The sequence below is a fragment of the Meriones unguiculatus genome, chromosome 19, assembly GCF_030254825.1.
Source record: "Meriones unguiculatus strain TT.TT164.6M chromosome 19, Bangor_MerUng_6.1, whole genome shotgun sequence".
Taxonomy (NCBI): Eukaryota; Metazoa; Chordata; class Mammalia; order Rodentia; family Muridae; genus Meriones; species Meriones unguiculatus.
The window spans coordinates 28,159,806-28,178,311 of record NC_083366.1 but is presented as its reverse complement, the minus strand read 5'-3'; the positions used below and the strand labels follow the sequence as shown (position 1 = coordinate 28,178,311).

The 18,506-nt window shown below is 39.0% G+C and overlaps 1 protein-coding gene across 5 annotated transcripts in view; it reads right to left on the bottom strand.

Annotated features, from left to right (window-relative positions):
• Larp4b (La ribonucleoprotein 4B) overlaps nt 1–18,506 on the bottom strand; it is a 79,612-nt gene that overhangs the window by 22,722 nt on the left and 38,384 nt on the right. For all 5 annotated transcript variants that reach the window (XM_060372651.1, XM_060372650.1, XM_060372653.1 and 2 more), the window contains exons 4-11: nt 18,023–18,170; nt 17,544–17,684; nt 8,742–8,820; nt 7,090–7,226; nt 5,003–5,106; nt 3,615–3,725; nt 2,598–2,651; nt 2,302–2,511 (exon numbers count right to left, since the gene is read on the bottom strand). In XM_060372651.1, the coding sequence (XP_060228634.1) occupies nt 2,302–2,511; nt 2,598–2,651; nt 3,615–3,725; nt 5,003–5,106; nt 7,090–7,226; nt 8,742–8,820; nt 17,544–17,684; nt 18,023–18,170 (984 nt within the window). The remainder of the gene's footprint in view (nt 1–2,301; nt 2,512–2,597; nt 2,652–3,614; nt 3,726–5,002; nt 5,107–7,089; nt 7,227–8,741; nt 8,821–17,543; nt 17,685–18,022; nt 18,171–18,506) is intronic.

The window sequence follows — 18,506 nt, the reverse complement described above, 5'->3', positions numbered from 1 at the left end:
CCTGCAAATTTCATGATTTCCTCCTTTTTGATTGCTGAGTAGTATTCCATTGTGTAGAAATAGCACAATTTCTGTACCCATTCTTCCGTTGATGGACATCTGGGTTGTTTCCAGGTTCTGGCTATTACAAATAAAGCTGCTATAAACATGGTTGAGCAAGTATCCCTTTTGTGTACTTGAGCAAATTTTGGGTATATACCTAGCAGTGGTATAGCTGGGTCTTGAGGAAGCACTATTCCTAATTGTCTTAGAAAGCGCCAGATAGCTTTCCAGAGTGGTTGTACCAGTTTACATTCCCACCAGCAGTGGAGGAGGGTTCCCCTTTCTCCACAACCTCTCCAGCATGTGTTGTCGCTTGAGTTTTTCATCTTGGCCATTCTGATGGGTGTAAGGTGATATCTCAGGGTCGTTTTGATTTGCATTTCCCTGATAGCTAATGAGGATGAGCATTTCTTTAAGTGTTTCTCTGCCATTCGATATTCCTCGTGCAGAAACTCTTAAACAAACAGAACCCTGTCTGTCCACTGTTGTATTGTGTCCTGAGCCACTGGGGTCCTATTTAGATAGTCTTTACCTATGTCTCCATGTATTTTCCTCTGGCCATTTCAAAGTTTGGAGATAATTTTGAATGTTAGATACTGGTATATCAAACACTGTTTTTACTGCACTGGTTGTAGAACTGGAAGGGAGTGTTATGGGCCTGTTTGAAAATCTCCTGTAACTCCTTTCTGACTCTGCCTGTCCTGCACCTTAAAAAAAAAAAAAAAAAAAAAAAAAAAGGAGTATCTCATTCCTTAACACAAACATTCTAGATTACTTCCTACAAGATTCAGGTCAAGAGAGAGGAGCAGCCTTACCAGGCCACAGAAGATGACAATGCAGCCACTTCTGATGAGAACCGATAGTTTAAGATCAGAAAACAGGAGAGGAAGACCTTTTCTATCAGTGGACTTGGGGAGGGACAGGCATGCAGAAAGGGAAGGGTGGGATCAGGAGGGGAGGAGGGAGGGGCTTATGGGGGGGATACAAAATGAATAAAGTGTAATTAATAATAATAAAAAAATACAAAGAAAAAAAAGATCCAGGTCAAAGTCCATGTATCTACGGAGTCTCAGAAGAGCAATTTAACACCCTTGTGCCCAGCCGTCTGCTCTACACAGAATAAAAGTTGGTCTGCAGGAATGTGGGTGATTTTGTACATGCAATCTATCCTCAGCTTCCTTTCTTTGAACCTTCCATTAAGTTCACATGAAGCATGAAAACCCAATTAAGGAACATACAATGGCTCATCAATCCTTGCCATAAATTTAATGCTACTTTCCATTTTTATCAATTTTTGCAGTATCAGCTCCTAGACATACTCCTTTCCTCACACACATTTATCTTCATATTTCAGTATTTTCAAGTATGAACAGATTTGTCTCAGTTTCCCTCTTTTCCACACCTGCCCAGCTTGTCTCCCAGTGAGGACTGCCTCTACATGACAGGTGGCCGGCACCCAGACACCGGATCCTGAGCACCCTCCACTTGTTCTCTGATCTGATCCATAGCCACATCCTGGACATAGCCTTCCAGAGTTTAAGAGCTTCATTTCTGCTTTCTGACCATCACCTTCTATGCATCCTACTCTTTTACTGTTTATTACATCTAAATCAGCATCAGCATGTGATGCAAACCTAGATATGAACTCACCCTCCCTTTGTAACATGGACCTCACTTTCAAGAAACTTACCACACAAGGCTGATTTTATGTCCTACCTTACCACATCAATGACCCCAAACCAGAATCCATGTTTCCTAGCATCAATAGCATCAAGCTAGAGAAACATGACTATACTGACTACAAACTTACAAATTCCAACCATAAAAATTAACAATGGCCAAAAAGAAAAAATTAATGTTATCCAACCCTAAGGTGGGTGTGAGAACTAAAACAGTTTTGTCAGACAGACAGCATATGCCCTGCTTTCCTGTTAGGAATCAATGAAACACCTCTTCCTCTATGACAGAACTCCTCATGTCCTGTCCCTCTGTTCAGGACACCAGTTAGAGCCTTTATTGTATCGTGTCTCATAGGAAGGAAATGCCATGAGGGAGGGGCCAAGGAGTTTTGTTGCACAGAACTCTATTGTCTAATTAAATTTAAAATCCACATGATAACCCTGAAGGCTGGATACTAGACAACCTAAAGGCACATGGTTCTCTTTTTAGAGCAGGATTTACACTTTCAAAGTGCCTAGTACAATTATCTTAAAATGTAAATCTGTTATATAAATTTATAAAAGAAAGAAAAAGGCTTACCAAGGGTGGATCGAGATAACTATGTGTTGTCGACCATGTCTGGGGGGTGATCAGGCTGTACAGAGGGAACTGCTGTTGGGGACTGTACACTGGAGGTAAATAAAACGATGTAGCATAACGCTGCTGCGTGTAAAGGTTCATGTCCAGAGGTCTAAATCCATTCTTTGGCAAAAATGTGTTTATCGCTATTGCCTTTGCTTTTATTCGTGCCTGTTTGGAGACATTTAAGTTCCAGTTAAAACATTTAATAACACTGATCAGATAATAAAGAAGCTATAAGCAATGGCCTTGCTTACCTTAATTGGCTTTCCTTGAAAAGTTCTGACTTCTTCTCGAAGGTATTTGTAAGCCTATGGGTAAATCATCCAAAACACCATTTTTGTTAACCTTGTAAGTTTAAACTCTTACAGCTACAATAATATGTATGGCTGAATACAGCACACAGGATCTAAGAGTGATTTCTGATCCTCATCACAGATCTCTAAAATATCCTTGTTATAGTACCTGTATCCCCAACAATTATATAATTTTATAAGTATTATAAAATTTTATAAGTATTAATAAATACCATACAAGTATCACCAAACCACAAGCAAAAAGTCTCAATTTAGAAGCAAAAAGGATTATTACCTCCTTCCCATTAATCCTAATTTGAAACTGGGATTGTATAATGTAGGAAGGAAGTACTTACAAGGAAAGAAAAAGAGACTAATATATTTACCCCATTATTGCTTTTGTAGGAACATGTGCATCTGCACATTAAGTCTATCAAGCTCTACTTCACCCAGAGGCTCCTCAGTTTCACCTATGCTCACTTGCTTGGCTCCCCAGGCAGGTCAAGGCCACACAGCGTCGTGCCTCTACCCTTCTGGTTTTTTAGATTTCTATGTGTGTGTTTCTGACCCTCTGTACTGCTTAACATTTCATACTTGTTGGTATGTTTCCCCTAAATCAGACACCTCCTCTAAGAGCACAGAACTTCTCAATACTTTTGAAAGCTCTTTGCCATACAATGAATACTGCCTTACAGGTCAGGGTTAGGTTCAACCTTCACTTTGTAAACAAAGCGTTCCTCTTCCCAGATATGAGACCAGATCTGATTTTCCGAGACTGCTTGCTTACAATACACTTAAGTAATGTGGCATGTTTTTAGTAGTGATATAAAAACATACCCGTGGGTTCCTAGAACTCAGTTTTCCCTGCACTTAACACAATATTGTTATAATAACCTCAATGTCCTAACTTGTGCTATGCACTGATGGCACACATGGGTAATCTACAGACTTCGAAGGCTGCGAGAGGAATGCACTTACCTGCTGTGCATCAGCTTCTGTTTCAAAGGTAATAAACCAATTATCATTATAGGCAAATTCACAGTTTATAAATTTTGGTAAATTATCTCCTTTAAATAGTGCTTCTACTTCCTATAGGAAACAGAGAAGTTAGAAATTAGTCCTCACTTATGCTACTTTTTGTCCTCATCAAATTAGAAGGAAAGCTGATCCTCTCATGCTATGATGCAGCTGTAACCCTCTTTCAGAAACACTGCAGGGAGCACACACAGGTTCACATGCCACAGAGAAGAAGTAATTTCTGAGAGCTTTTCCTACTCATAAAGAACTGGGATCAATATGAACAGTAGTGGCTGAGATGTAGCTCACTTGGAAGCAAGTCCTGCCTAGTACATAAGAAGCCCTAGGTTTGATCCCCAATACCATACAAACTGAGCACTGTGGGACATGTCTGTTTCTCCAGAACTCAAGGTAGAAGGAAAACAATCAACTTAAGGTCATCCTCATCTATACAGGGTTCAGAGCCAGTCTGGGGTACATGAATCTTTAACAGAAGAAAATAAGGACAGGAGGGAGACAGACAGGCTGGAGGAGAACAGAAGCAGAAGGAAGAAGTAGGGTTTTGGGGTCACAGGATGGGCAGGTCTCCAGAGTTTTGTCAGAGTTCTCTCCACAGAGAACAGAGAGCAGTGAACAAGAGGGCACCCTGTGTGAAGGCCACTCTGAACCTCTTCACACATATGCAGAAACCAAATAGTGCAAAGTCATTTTTTGCCAATTTCTTTTGGAACTGGTCATCTTGCTGTTTGGCTCAAAATAACCTTGAACTCCTGGGTTCAGACCCTTCCTGCCTTAGTCTTAAGTAGTTGGGAATACATGTATATACACCAAGGAGCTGAGCTGCATTTCAGAATATTTATTAGAGTTTGAAACTACTCAGTACCTAGTGAAGTAATGATTATATAAAGAAATAGAAAAGTCTGGCCTGTAATAAGAAAGTCAATCAGATTACCCTTAAAATAATGCAAACAACAACACTAGAATAGAAACTGAATGTCCATTTCAGAGAATGATGAACAGAGAAAAGAAATGATAAACTTCTAAGCTTTGCCAGAAGGCAACCTATAATCAAACTGCTTAAACCAATGAGACAAATTTTCCAAGAACCAGAGAAAAAGACAATTAATATAGAGGAACAAAGAAAAAAACTGGCAGGGTTTTCCCCCAGCAAAAAAAACCAATGCAGACTAGCTGAGGACAATGTGTTGCGTGTCTGAAGGGGGGACAAGCCTGAATCTAGCCTTTCTGATGACTTATTAAAGTTTAGTGTTTTTTTTGGGGGGGGAGGGGGGCGGGGATGGTAAAGTTTCAGGAAAATGTCAAGTACCACAAATGGAGGAACCACTTACTTCCACAGGGGTAGATTCAGATATTTCACGCAATATCACTATGCACCGGTTTTGATTTGGCCTTACTTTCTCTCCCTTCTCATCCACTTGGACTAAAGGTAAAGCTGTGAAGAGAAAAAAATACATGGTAAAACACACATTACACCATACTCCAACAGAATGTGAGCAATCATTATCAAACACTGGAGAAACTTGTATACATGGTAAATTAATAAAACGTTCAAACCCAACACAAACTACCAAACAATTTAATGAACCCATCTTGTTTGTCAAATTTTCAAAATAAAGGGATATGCAATTTTAAAAGGTTCTGAAAGAGTATCAAATATATACACAATGAGGTGGCAGTTGTTGATCAAATAGACCAAAGAGATCAAATACTAGAAGCACTTGGCACAGAGTCAATGGTTTTTTCCTTTCCACAGTGAAAACTGACAACTTTTGCAGTGGTATTGGGGTGCGATACCTAAGAATAATCCAACTGATTTAGTGTAGTAAAGTATAGACAAATATTGATCTTTTAAACTAAATCCAATGGAACCAAACCCAACTATGCTCACCCCCAAGTCTGTATTCTAGATAGTAATACTGGAAAGTAAACTACTTTCTTGTCTTGGGAAATATTATATAATGCTTCAAAGATATACTGATAATCATGCCTGCCAGTTCTTTAGCTTTTTGTATAAGAAATAGAAAAATGAGAAATCTTATTTGTGACTAGAAAATACAATTATAAGGCTGGCAAATGGTTCAGTCAGGTAAAGGTGATAGCTGCTCAAGCCCATGACTCGATTTCAATCCTGAAAACTCACAGAAAATAAAAAAAATTCAAATTCCACAAGTTGCCATGACCCCCGTGTACACACATTGTGGCACATAACACCTACACAGTATCACACACACACACACACACACACACACACACACACACACACACACAAACAAAAAAATAAGTCTTTTAAGTCCAATTAAGTTCTAAAGGAAGATGTCAATCTTTTAATATTACTACTAAGTGCAATGCACACAAGAAAAATTTCAAAATGACTGTCTAATCAATGAACAGGGACAGGACAACATAGACACACATCTACAAAAAAGGCTGACTGGTGGAAGAAATAAGACTTTAATTCAGACACAGCAATGTCTGATTATTCAAACGTCTGTAAACAATATGGATGTGCTAGCATGTGTGGAATACAGCACACCATATTCTTTGTGAAAAAGCCACTATATAACTGGACCACATACACATCAGTCTCAAGGGAGGGAACAGGGACTATTACTCACCTGAAATTTGTAGCTTGAGTACAAAAAGTGAATTTTTATAATAAAAATCTGATTTAAAAGGAAATGAAAACATCACAGCATAGTATGTACAGAAAGCATCACAAGGCCAGCAAAGCTCTAGGAAGAGCAGAGGTATCCTTAATCTTATTGTTGTGATGTTTTCCCCATGTACCCATGTGTCAAAACTAACTGGCTAAAACCTTTAAATACACCATTTTATGTCACTAACATCTAAGGTAAAGTTATGTTCTTTCTTTTAAGAAAATAAACTAGAAAAGGTGCTGAAGTCCCCCCAAACCAAGGAGAATACAAATAAAACACAATTTTGACCCAAAAGGTAACACTTTAAGAGACTTGTATCTCCTGAAGTGCCTGTGGGATTACTATGTAGTGTTTAAACATTTACTGTATGTGATAGATTTCTGAGAAACAACTTCATTCCCAATATCCCTCTATGTAAGAAGTACAACAATATTTCATCAAAGCTTAAGCAACAAGTTGGAAACTCTTTTAGTACTACACAAATATATTTTACTTCATAAAATTATTACTTATTTTGGTTTTTATTAATTTAGCAGCTGTCTTTAAAAATCTCTAATGGAAAGTTTCATTTTTTCTTTCAATTAGCCTATAATCTTTTTACTTTCACTATAGGTTCAATCAATGCTCCTGTTACAGAGCGGTGGTCAGAGAATATCTAACTTATCCACAAGTCCTATCTGATGATGTTGGTGTAAACGTTAGTGACACAACAGACACTGTGAAGACAACAATCTCACTGTAAATCATCATCTACTTACATCTTAGCACTTCAACAATCAAATCCACATCAGTACTGAGTTTCTTGATATGGTCAAGATTAGCTACCGTTGTAATTGGCACATACTGATCACTATCCATCTGTGATATAAGATACATGTCGCTAGCAAGATTCTCTCTGTTGAAAGAAAGCAAATTCTTTTAGCTGATATTTCTTTTAAAAAAATGTTTCACCTGTAATAATACCAAGTTTCTAAGAGGCACGAGTGTGGTGTCAGACAGCTTTGGAATGAGAGCTGAGTCTAAAGTCCATCTGATATTTGTTCAAGGGATAAAATCAAAATTAGTGCCAGTGTACTAATTCTTTTAAAATGCAGTTACAGGTGGCTATGATGGCACATGTCTTTAATCTCAGCTCTCGGTAAGCAAAGTAGGTGGATATCTGAGTTGGATATCTGCCTGGTTTACAGAGAAAGTTCCAGGCCAGAGAAACGCTGTGTTTTTTGTTTTTTTTTTTTTTAAAGGGTGCAGTTATAGCTCATCTTGTTTGAAAAGTTTATTAAAAATGTACACAATTTTTTACAAGAAGGAAATCCAGAAAAATGAGTAAAAAAGCCACAAAAATACAAAAGGCCAGGAGAGAGTCACTACCCCAGTACACCATAAAGTCTGGACATATGGACTGCAGGTTCTGTTAACAAGAAGGAAACAGGATCAGCACCTTCAGCCAGGGCAGAAGAAAAACTATACACCAGCAATCAGGACAAGATGCACTACTTCCTGGCATTCTGGGCCAAAGAAAATGTTTCTGGTGAATTCTCACGGGGGGAAAAAAAACCATATGTAATAAAACACACAAAATCTCAAAACACCACAAAACTAAAATACAGTAACGGTTGGCACAGGCCCTCTTACAGCGTCTCCTGGTGAAGGCCAGTCAGTGTTCAATGAAATTGGCTCACCTGAGAGGAGGACTGCTTATCTATCCCTTATCTCAGATGGTGACACTTACAGCTATGATAGGGCTGCACCAAGGTTTGTGAATGGCAGGGAGCAGGGCTTTGCAACTTTGGCACAAGTATCTTATTTTTAGACTTATCATTTGCTAAAACTCAGTACTGTACTAAGTTGTGATGACAGGAAGAAAGGAGGCTCAGACATTGTTCTTCTATCCTAAATAGACTCTCTTGTCTTTGTGGGACCTTCGGACAGTGGTGTCCTTGGAGCTATAGGGAACTTCATTTGCGGCCATTACCTACCTTCACACTCAAACCCATTCACATGCCTACTTTCTTCACTAACTTAAAAGTTCTACACTTTTCAACAAAATGTCATTTTAAGGAAAACTAATTCAAACATCTATGTAAATGTAAACACCATATACATAAAACAGCCCACTAAAGCAGCGCTTTGGCCATTTATCGGAAGGTCCCGATCAGGGCATGTTGTGCATGTGCAGGAATCTCAGTAAAACAACAGTCCAGACAATCATCACCAAGATGAATCTGAAGCAAACTCTGGGATCCCTGGCCTGACGGTTACCAACAGTTGTCTAGAGCACTTCTGATGAACAGACAGACATGTAATTAGTTATTTATAAACATACTACTAGGAACAAAATCACATTTGTAGTCAATAGCCAATGTCTAATACAAAAGATACTAGTCATTAGAAAAATCACTAATAGACTTACCTAGATAAGCAGAATTCCAATGTTTTTTTAAGTACTTCCCGAGGGTCTTCCTGGCTTTCTGGTTGAGACTCATTTCCTCCTATATAAAAGTAATAGATAACTCAGGAAAAAAAATGGCTTAAAACTTACCAAGCAGGCAATTCAGTACAGCATTTCAGTGTTTTCACCTGCATATACACACAATAATATGAAAAGTGCTATTATACTTGCCAGAAAAAAAAATAAGAGATGAAAAAGAAAAACAAATCACTTCCCCTAAACAAACAAACAAACAAACAAACAAACAAAAAAACCTCACAAAACAACAACAAAAAACAAACAGGTGAGAAAACAATGATTAAATTACATTAAGGAAGCCAGGTGTGGTGACACAGGTCTTTAATCCCAGCATACTGGGAGGCAGAGGTAGGCAGATTGCTTGAGTTTGAGGCCAACCTGGTCTACAAAGGGAGGCCAGGACAGCCAAGGCTACACAGAGAAACCCTATCTTGAAAAACCAAGAAAAAACAAACAAACAAACAAACAAACAAACCAAAAACAAAAAACCCCCAACCAAACAAACAAATAAAACAAACAAAACCAAGAACACTGACTCTAACAGTAAAATAAAGGTATAAAAAAGTTAAGCATAACAAAGAAAAGATAAATACAGGCAGAACTAAACCACTCCAAAAAGAAACATAGAAATCAGTCTGAGGACACAAAAGCTCTTTCTGCATCCAGAGGAAACTGCTAAGGAAATGATATTTGGGAGCACATTATGTGAATATGGTCACACACAGCAGCAGGTGAGGCAATGGGCTGTAGCAGAGTGAAGTCCAGTTTGGGCTGAAAGCTCCTGCCACCCTGAGCACTCAGGACACCTTAGTATTTAATGTCACTGATTGGAAAAGTATTGGAACACTAAAGAGTGTTCACATATAAGTCAGCCAGGTGAAAGCAAAGATACTTGTATTCTAAAAGTCAAGGTTAAAGACTATGAAAAAGAAGGATAAGGTGGGGAATTTAGAACAGACTTAGAGCAGACAGTACATAATAGTGTTATACCAAGCTTTCACAAAATCCATCTCCACTAGCAAAAAGAAACTAAACTGCTAAAATAACCAAGGAACAAAACACACAAGACTATGAAACTTGAAAGGGAAAACAAGACCTGTCAATCCCTGACCTGGAGACTTTCCCTGGTTATCTCATTTAAACTCACATTCCATTCTCCATGTTGAAGAGACATTTACTTGTTAGGAATTGTGAATTCAGCCTAAATGAGGCAAGGCCCCTGCTCTCAGGAGGCCAACATTCCATTGAAAGAGGCTGACAATGGACAGCTAAAGAAACCATTGCCAGCATAATGAGACTGAAGTGACCCAGAGGAAAATAGCCTGGGCAAGGGGCCAGAGTAGCATGGTGCTGCCCCACATGGAAGTGCATCTGAACTGAAGTGGAAAGAGAGTGTGCACGAGGAAAGTGGAAGTTAAGTTCCAGGCAGAGGCCATGAGACAGAACCGACAGACAGCAAGGAGACTGGTGTAACCCACGGAGTGAAGGAACTTAGTAAAAGAGAAAGTCACAGAATAGCAGAATGAAGCATGTATGAATCAGATCAAAGTTGTTCAAATTTTAATTTGAATGTGACTAGGAACCAATTTTGGGGTGACATTTTGGAAAGGTCACCATGGTTTCATGGTGCAGAAAGACTGTGAAGTCACAGTAGTATAATCAAGAGGCTAACACAATCACTGAGGGCACACCACCACTCAGGACTCAAAGCATAGGGTTACTAAGGCCAAGTGAAGAAGACAAAAGACCTCCCATGTAGCCCAGGGGTATGACAACCCTCTGCTCTGAAGCAACAGGAGAGCCAGTGGCCACAGAGCTGCATCTGTTGTCCTGTAAAGACTATCATGGAAATGTAAAGTAGATGGGGGTTGGGAGTGAGAGAAGAAAATTATTTAGTGGGGTGAAGGAATCACTAACATAGGGAGTTGGGGAGATAGCTGAGTTGGTATGTGTTTGTTGTGCAGGCATATGAGGTCTTGAGTTCAATATCTTGCTCATGTAACCAACCTGAGTATGATGTTACATACTTATAATCCCAACTCTGGGTGGAAATGAGAGTGGGGCAGACAGGTAAATCCTTGGAGCTTGCTAGCCAACTACTCAAGCCCAATCAGTGAGTCCCAGATCCAACTAAGCGAACAGGAATACTTCCAAATATTTTGAAAAACAGGGTGAGATATAGCTCTTGGGCAGAGTGTTGCAGAGAAGAAGCCTGAGGTTCAATCACTAGTACCACAGGGAAGAGGCAGGGAAGGAAAAAAAAACAAAAAAACAAAAACACCACCAGCACCCTTCCTCCCCAAAATAAATAGTCCTGGCCAGAACAAGGTCTTTAAAGAGCCAATAAATACAATTATCAAACTGTAAGGACAACTAACTGTTGTAAACAGGTTCAGGAGGGACTGGTCAGGAGGCCAGGACAGAGGGGCAGCTAGCACAAAACACTGTTCTAAAGGACCTAGATGGAGAGACAGGTTTGTATAAGAATGATAGAAACTGATCTAGCAGTGTAGGAGGTTCATGACCATGCAGATAGTCAGATGGTGCAGCTAGGAAGCCAAGATCGTGACATGGGAAGAAAGGAGTGTTCACATGAGGACAGGCTCCTGGACCAAGGGAAATCAGAGCCTACAGATGATGTACCACCAACAAAATACAGATACAGGTCTGAGGTTATTTTCTTTTAAAAAAATAATAGTACCATAAAAAAATAAATAAAACAATTTCCTAGGCATCTATGAGCCACTCCTCCATCCTAACTACAGAACTATTAAGAAATCAATGGCATTTCAGCAGGCTGTCAAGGTCAACAACCACAATGCTAAGTTTCTTTGGCTGTCAACAAGTGTGTTTACCCTTGTCACATGATGAAAATGGCGTTTACCTTTGTGGTCTTCTCCCTACTTCATAATATAAGCATGGTGGTAGAAAAACATCAGAAGACTTCCAAGGAGAAGAGTACCACAGAACACATGGCTGCTCCTCCTCAAAACTTAAGATTATCAAAAACAAAGAAAGTCTAAGAACTGTTAAGATGAGAAGCCTAAAGAGCATGAAGACTAAGTGTAATGTGTTCCACGAAGGATCGATCCTGCACAGGAAAAAGACATTAGGTGAAATGTATCAGTCAGTGCTCATTCAGGTTTGTGGTAAATACATCACTGTACGGTGAGAACAGAAAGGCTGGATGTGGGGTGTGGTTGCTTGGGAGGGCAACTGCTGTCAGGGAGGACATTGGCTCTGGAATACATGACAATGGGTCTTTCCCACTACCTTCTACCAGAAGCATGAGAAGTGTCTCTAGTAGTCCTGTGAGGCCCTGAGCAAGCTCTTGGAGGTAAACTTCAGTCAGTGCCCAGTAGTTTGTTTCCAACTATGGCTCTGGTTCCCAGAGACAGAGCTCTCTGCTGTGGGTTTGTATTCACCTCTCTGACCACTTCTGTAGTTTTGGTGTGACCTTACTCTTCTTCCTAGAGCTGAGGGTATTTCAGACTTGTTAGTTCTCAAAGTCTCATATGTGGAACTGGAAGCTCAAGGACCCTCGTGTACAGATATCATCAGTGGTGCAGTGTGTTTGCTCATGTTCTTACTGGGTGGTTTCACTGAGTGTCGTTGGATGCAAGTCCTTACCAGATGTAATTTATAGATACTGCCACTGTTTGAAATGATAATTTAAAATGTTATATAGTAAAATTTACGAAGTTTTTCTCTTATGGGTCTTCCTATAGAGATGGTACATAAGAAAATTTAATGTAAGATTAAACAAGTTTTCTTTTATTAGTTTTATTGTTTCAGGTTTTATGTTTTTTGTTCATGATCATTAAAAAGTAATTCTTTGATGTATGGTATCAAACATGAATAAGGTGTTTACTTCTGGCATATGGTGATGTCAACTCTTCCATATGTTGTTGAAATGCCATCCTCTTTCTTCTGCCTCTGCTAATCTGTCACAGTAATGCTGGTATAATGACAGAGTACTACACAAAAATAGATAAAAGACCTAGATATAAATCCTCATGTGTGTAGTCAAATGATCTTTAACAAGGATGCTAAGGCCACTGAAAGGAGAATGGCAGTCTTTTCCACAGTGCTGGGAAAACTGAATATCTATATGCAGAAAGAATGAATGGGTGTGGAAGCGGGCTGGAGTGATGGCTCAGAGGTTAAGAATATATGGAACACAGTTCAGTTTCCAGCACCCACATCAGGGGGCTCACAACTGCTTGTAACTCCAGGGAATGCAATGACCTCTTCTGACTTCCATTGACACACATGACCATGTGCATATACACATAAATAAAAATAAAAATTCTCAAAAAACAAAAAAAATCAAGGGGACAGCATAGCCATATATATAATATAATATATAATAATATTATATATATATATAACCAAAATCATAAAACTCTAGATGAAAGCAAAGAATAAATCAAAAGCTTCAAAATACTGGACTCCAACACAGTGCAGATGTATTAGCAAAGCCCAGGCTACAAAAGAAAAATAAACAAACAAACAAAAAACCAGACAAATTGTACTTTATAAAAATTAGGCACGTTGCCAGGTGCAATGGAGCATGCCTATAACCAGAGCACTCAGGGGGGCAGAGGCAGTCGGATCACTGTTCGAGGCCAGCCTTGTCTATAAATTGAGTCCAAGACAGCCAAGGCTACACAGAAAAACCCTGTCTCAAAAAACCAAAACAAACAAAATAAAATTAAACACTTTTGTATATCAACTATCAACTAAGGAAAACAACCCACAAAATGGGGAAAAAATATCTTCAAATCCTATTTGATAATGGATTAGTAATGCAGAATGAGCAACATCGATCACAATATCTAAAAGATGGAAGCAACTCCAAATGAATAGATAAATAAATGTGATACAATTTAACAAAGTATTATTACTCTGCCCTGAAAAGGAAGCAGATTCTGACATATGGTACAATATAGATAACCCTTAAAGACATTATGTCAATATTTAAATAAGCCAATTACAAAAATATATGTGCTGTCTACGTCTACTTTATGGGGTTCCTAAAGTAGGCAAATTCACAGAATAGAAAGGAGGATTGCCAAGGATTAGGAAAGGGGAAATAGGCAGTTATTTTATTCAGTATAGTTTCAGCTTTTTATAAGATGCAAAGAATTTAAAGACACATGATGGCAATGGTTGTATAACAGTATTCAGTGCCACTAACCTGTACATTAAAATGTAGTAAGTAAGGGGCAGAGGGTTTGATTCAGTGAGGAACATTTGCTTAGTAAATATAAGGCTCTGGATCCTATTCCCAGCAAGCACACATGCACATACACAAAATGGTAAACTTAATCATGCAGGGAAAAAAATAAAAAGAAAAGAAAAAAGAAAATCAATAGGAAAAGTTGGGCATGATGGCATTTCTGAAATCCCAACACTTGGGAGATGAAGACAGAAAGATTGAGTTCCAGGCTAGTATAACACCTTGTCTTGAAAAAGGGGGGAGGGGTCATAGAATGTTAATATTAATCAACAGGAAACATGGGTAGCTATATTTGCTTCAGAAAGAACAGACTTCAAAAAGCAAGAAAAACTGGGCCAGGTGGTGGTGGCACATGCCTTTAATCCCAGCACTCTGGAGGCACAGGCAGATGGTCATCCGTAAATGTGAGCGCAGCCTGGTCTATCTGTGAGTTTAAGACCAGCCTGATCTACAGAGCAAGTTCCAGAGCAGCCAGCCAGGGCTACACAGAGAAACTCTGTCTTGAAAAACAAACAAAAAACCAAAAAACCCACAAACAACAAAAAGGGCAAGGAAAACTGCTTTAATGATCTGATGGAGGGTCAAATGAAGACATAACAAGGACTAATATAACATGCCTAACAACAAAGCATGAAAACATAAAGCTAAAATAGTGCAAGCACCATGCAGACAGTTGACGGTCTCTTTACAGACTAAACATACTTAACCATGTAATACAGTAATCATGTTCCTTGATGCTTAACCAAAGGATTCAATATCTCTTATATCTACACAAAAACCTGCACACTAATGTCCACCACTGCTTTATTAATTACTGTCAAAGCTCAAAGGCAACCAAGTATCTTTCAGCAAATGACTGGATAAACTGCTTTGCTAGAATAATTCAGGCTCACCTAGCAATAAGCCATGTGAAGATATAGAGGGGCCACAAATGCATATTACTAAGCATAAGAGGGCAAGCAAAAAAGAGGCTCTCTAGTGATTGATTCCTCTTTGGTAATCTGAAAAAGGCAAAGCCTCAAAGGCAAAGAAAACCCCCTAAAAACAAAAACAAACAAACAAACAAACAAAAAACAATGATTGCCCAGGGCTGGGGAAGAGGGGTTGACAGAGAGAAAAAAACAAAAACAAAAACAAACAAACAAACAAACAAAAAAACCACCAGTGATTGCCCAGGACTGGGAAAGAAGGGTTGATAGAGAAAGCTCAGCTGATTGCTTTGGCAATGTGTCTAGCCATGATGTTAACACTGACTAATGTCATTATGTGCTTGAAATGTACAACAGCAAGGCTAATATAAACTGTAAAGCAGGAACTTTGGGTGATAATGATGTTTCCACGTGGGGTTATCAGTTGTAAAACACACCACTCTGGGGAGTCATGATCACATCGGGGGAGGCTACACAAGTGCACAGGCAAGCACATCTGGAAACTGTGTACTGGGCGTTCTGCTCCATTTTGCTGTGAATTTAAAAACACTCTTTGCATGGGACATCTGTGTCACCTTGTCCAAGGCTCAGGTAACACAACAAGGTGGAGTGTGCTGCCAAACAGTGTCTTCAGCACATGACACGGCATGTACTGACCTCACTGCAGCTGTGGTGGCCTGCACAAGACTGAGCCCGTAAATGCTTCATTCATCACCAACAGGAGAGAGAAACTCATGAAGCCCTGCCTCTCAACTGTCAACAGGTGCTGGGAGAGGGGCTATTAGTGATATACCACTGATTAGCTGCCAATGTCTCAGTAACTAAGCCTCAATTCAAATTCACAAAAGTGACCCGAATTAAATCAGTAAGACATCAGAGTCAGAGGTGTTGCTGAAAAGAATTGGGGGGAAGAGGGGCGTAAAATAACCCAAATTTCAGTACATAAATGGATTAAGCTGTCAAAGAATAATAAAAAATAACATCTTAAAAGAATAAAGATGCTTGAGACCGTTAGCCATGATGGAAATTCACGCTTAAAGCCCTGTGAGCTCTGCTAACTACTGCATGGAGAGTGGCTGACTGTGCCCCTGGGACACGCTGATCCACTGCAGTACAGAGTAGCTTCATAGCTTCTCCTTCGTACCCTTCCCTTCACTTGGTTTCACTCCCTAGTGCTAGGAATTGAATCCAGTGCCTACATTAGCACTTTACAAACTGACTAGGTTTTATAGATCACACCAGAAAAAAAATGGAGTTAAGGAATCGCTTTCCCATTACCTATAACTATTTCACATTGGTACACATTCTGGCTACCAAAGAGAATTAAAGTCTTTGGTTTTTTTTCCCCCTTCAAAAATTAGTTTTAAATAATCCTTTTACAAAGAACCAACTTCTTTTGACTTTAGAATTTCCAGACATATTTTAACATATTATTTCATTTTTGATACATCTATTTTGTATCTTTTGCATAATTTCTGTTCCCAGTTTGAGATTTGGATGCATTCTAAACTTTAAATTATTTTTGACTCCTTAGATTTTAGTATTAGGATCCCCACCACTTGTATATACGGTGCCTTTTATTTGCTCTTTTGAAATCCACTTTAAATGTGTAGCACTCCCTCATTTTGCCATCAAAAAGTCAACTTCACCTTCACTCCAATGTATCTCAACACTCTGTTATTTCCCAATTATTAACCAGTTAGCGTTAGGTTAATGAGGAGGAGCTGATCAAATCAAATTGCTACATGCTGGTGAGCCCTTGCTTATATGAAGGTTTAAATCACTTAAATTCAAGATGGCCAATTCATATTTACCAGAAAGCAATGTGGTTTGATTTTTTCTTTATCAATTCTTACCTTATTCATTTAAAACAAATCTAGTATTTATAAAACACATTTCCCACATAAGTCACAATGCTTAATTTTGTCATATATGAGAGGTTTCTGTGGATCACTATGCCTCACACAGCAGGGCCTGGCATTTATGGTTCTGCTAACTCTATTCCTTGCTCACTAAGATAATGCTTCCCTATACTTCCAGATGCTGACAGTCAGAAATGCAGACTAAGGAGACGGGACTTGGTTTAAAATCTGAGGCAATTACACACTGCAACAGTAAGAAACAAAAATTAAAAAAAGAAAAAATAATGTATTCAACAGGTTTACTTACCAAGTTCCTTACTTTCTTCCTGTCACTCACTGCACTAACAAAGGGGACATCACTCAAATCTCTCTGGCTTCCCAGACTCTGAAGTGAGGCTTCAAATGCCTTATCCATCACTCTAGCTCTAACAACCCTCAGCCCATCCAGCCCGTCTTACCCTCAATTCCAACACTAATTCTCCATCTCTATCCATCGAAACACCCCTGTGAACAATCTCGTGCTTCTCATAGCTCAATGCCATTTGTCTCAGAAGCTGCCTTATTCTACAGCACACTTTCCCCTCCAGGGTCTCATTTCTGAATCTACCAATTTCAAGGAACATTAAAAGGAAGGAATGAAAAGTACATTGTTTAAAACTAAAATGTAAAAATCCCATATTCTAAGTAAAAACAATTCATAAAGTGGGCTTACCTGTATCATTATTTTCAGGCAGAGGTTCATATTCTGAGTTATCCAGAGCCAGAGTGCTCATGTCTGTCTGGTCTGCCTCCTGTACGTCTGGTAGTGCTGCATTCTCATGACTTTTGTCACCATCGCCATTGGCATCCAATCCTTTAATTGCAATTTAACCCCAAAATGTTGTGTTAGAAGAATCACTTTCCTTTAAAATAGTTACTCAGTTTTTAACTGGACTGTAAAAGCTCCCAAGGCTCTAAATACTATTACAAACCAGGACACAAATGTGAATGGAGAAGACAGATTAAAATGTTAAGGAAGGCAAAAGGTTTTTTTCCCCCACACTTTGATGAATTTACTTTTAAATACAGTAATTCATTGTTCAACAGTAGTATAATATAGTAATAATAATAATAATAATATAATATAATAATAGTATAATAATGTTTTTTTAAAGCAGGCCACTCCAGGTCATCACCAGGCTCACTGCTTACCCTGCTGTTCGCAGTCTGCAGGATGTCCGGGGACTTCATCCCATGGGGCATTCACACCAACAGCTGCACTACTCGCTTCCAAATGTAACATATGAGTCCCCCATACTTTCGCATTAGGGTTTAGTTCTGAAACCTTAGTTGCTGGGACCTAGAAAAAAATTTCACATATATGTATTTGTACCTTAGGTACAACAAATGCTGTTTTGTTAGTTTATAGTAAAAAACAAACACTAATATTAAGACAATTTAAGCTTAAAAGGCCAAGTCTAGCTATTCACACACACCTTTGGGATTGAAATGAGGCTCAAAAAGAAACCAAGCTGATGCAGCCAGAACCCCACCTGCCACCCTTACAGTTCCTTCTAAGCACAGTGGTTGCTACACATTGCAAATGACAGACCCCTTCATTTCATTACGTTCAGCCTCACAACTATACAACTAGTGATTACCTGTATGACCTAACTAAATCCCAATTCACAGATTT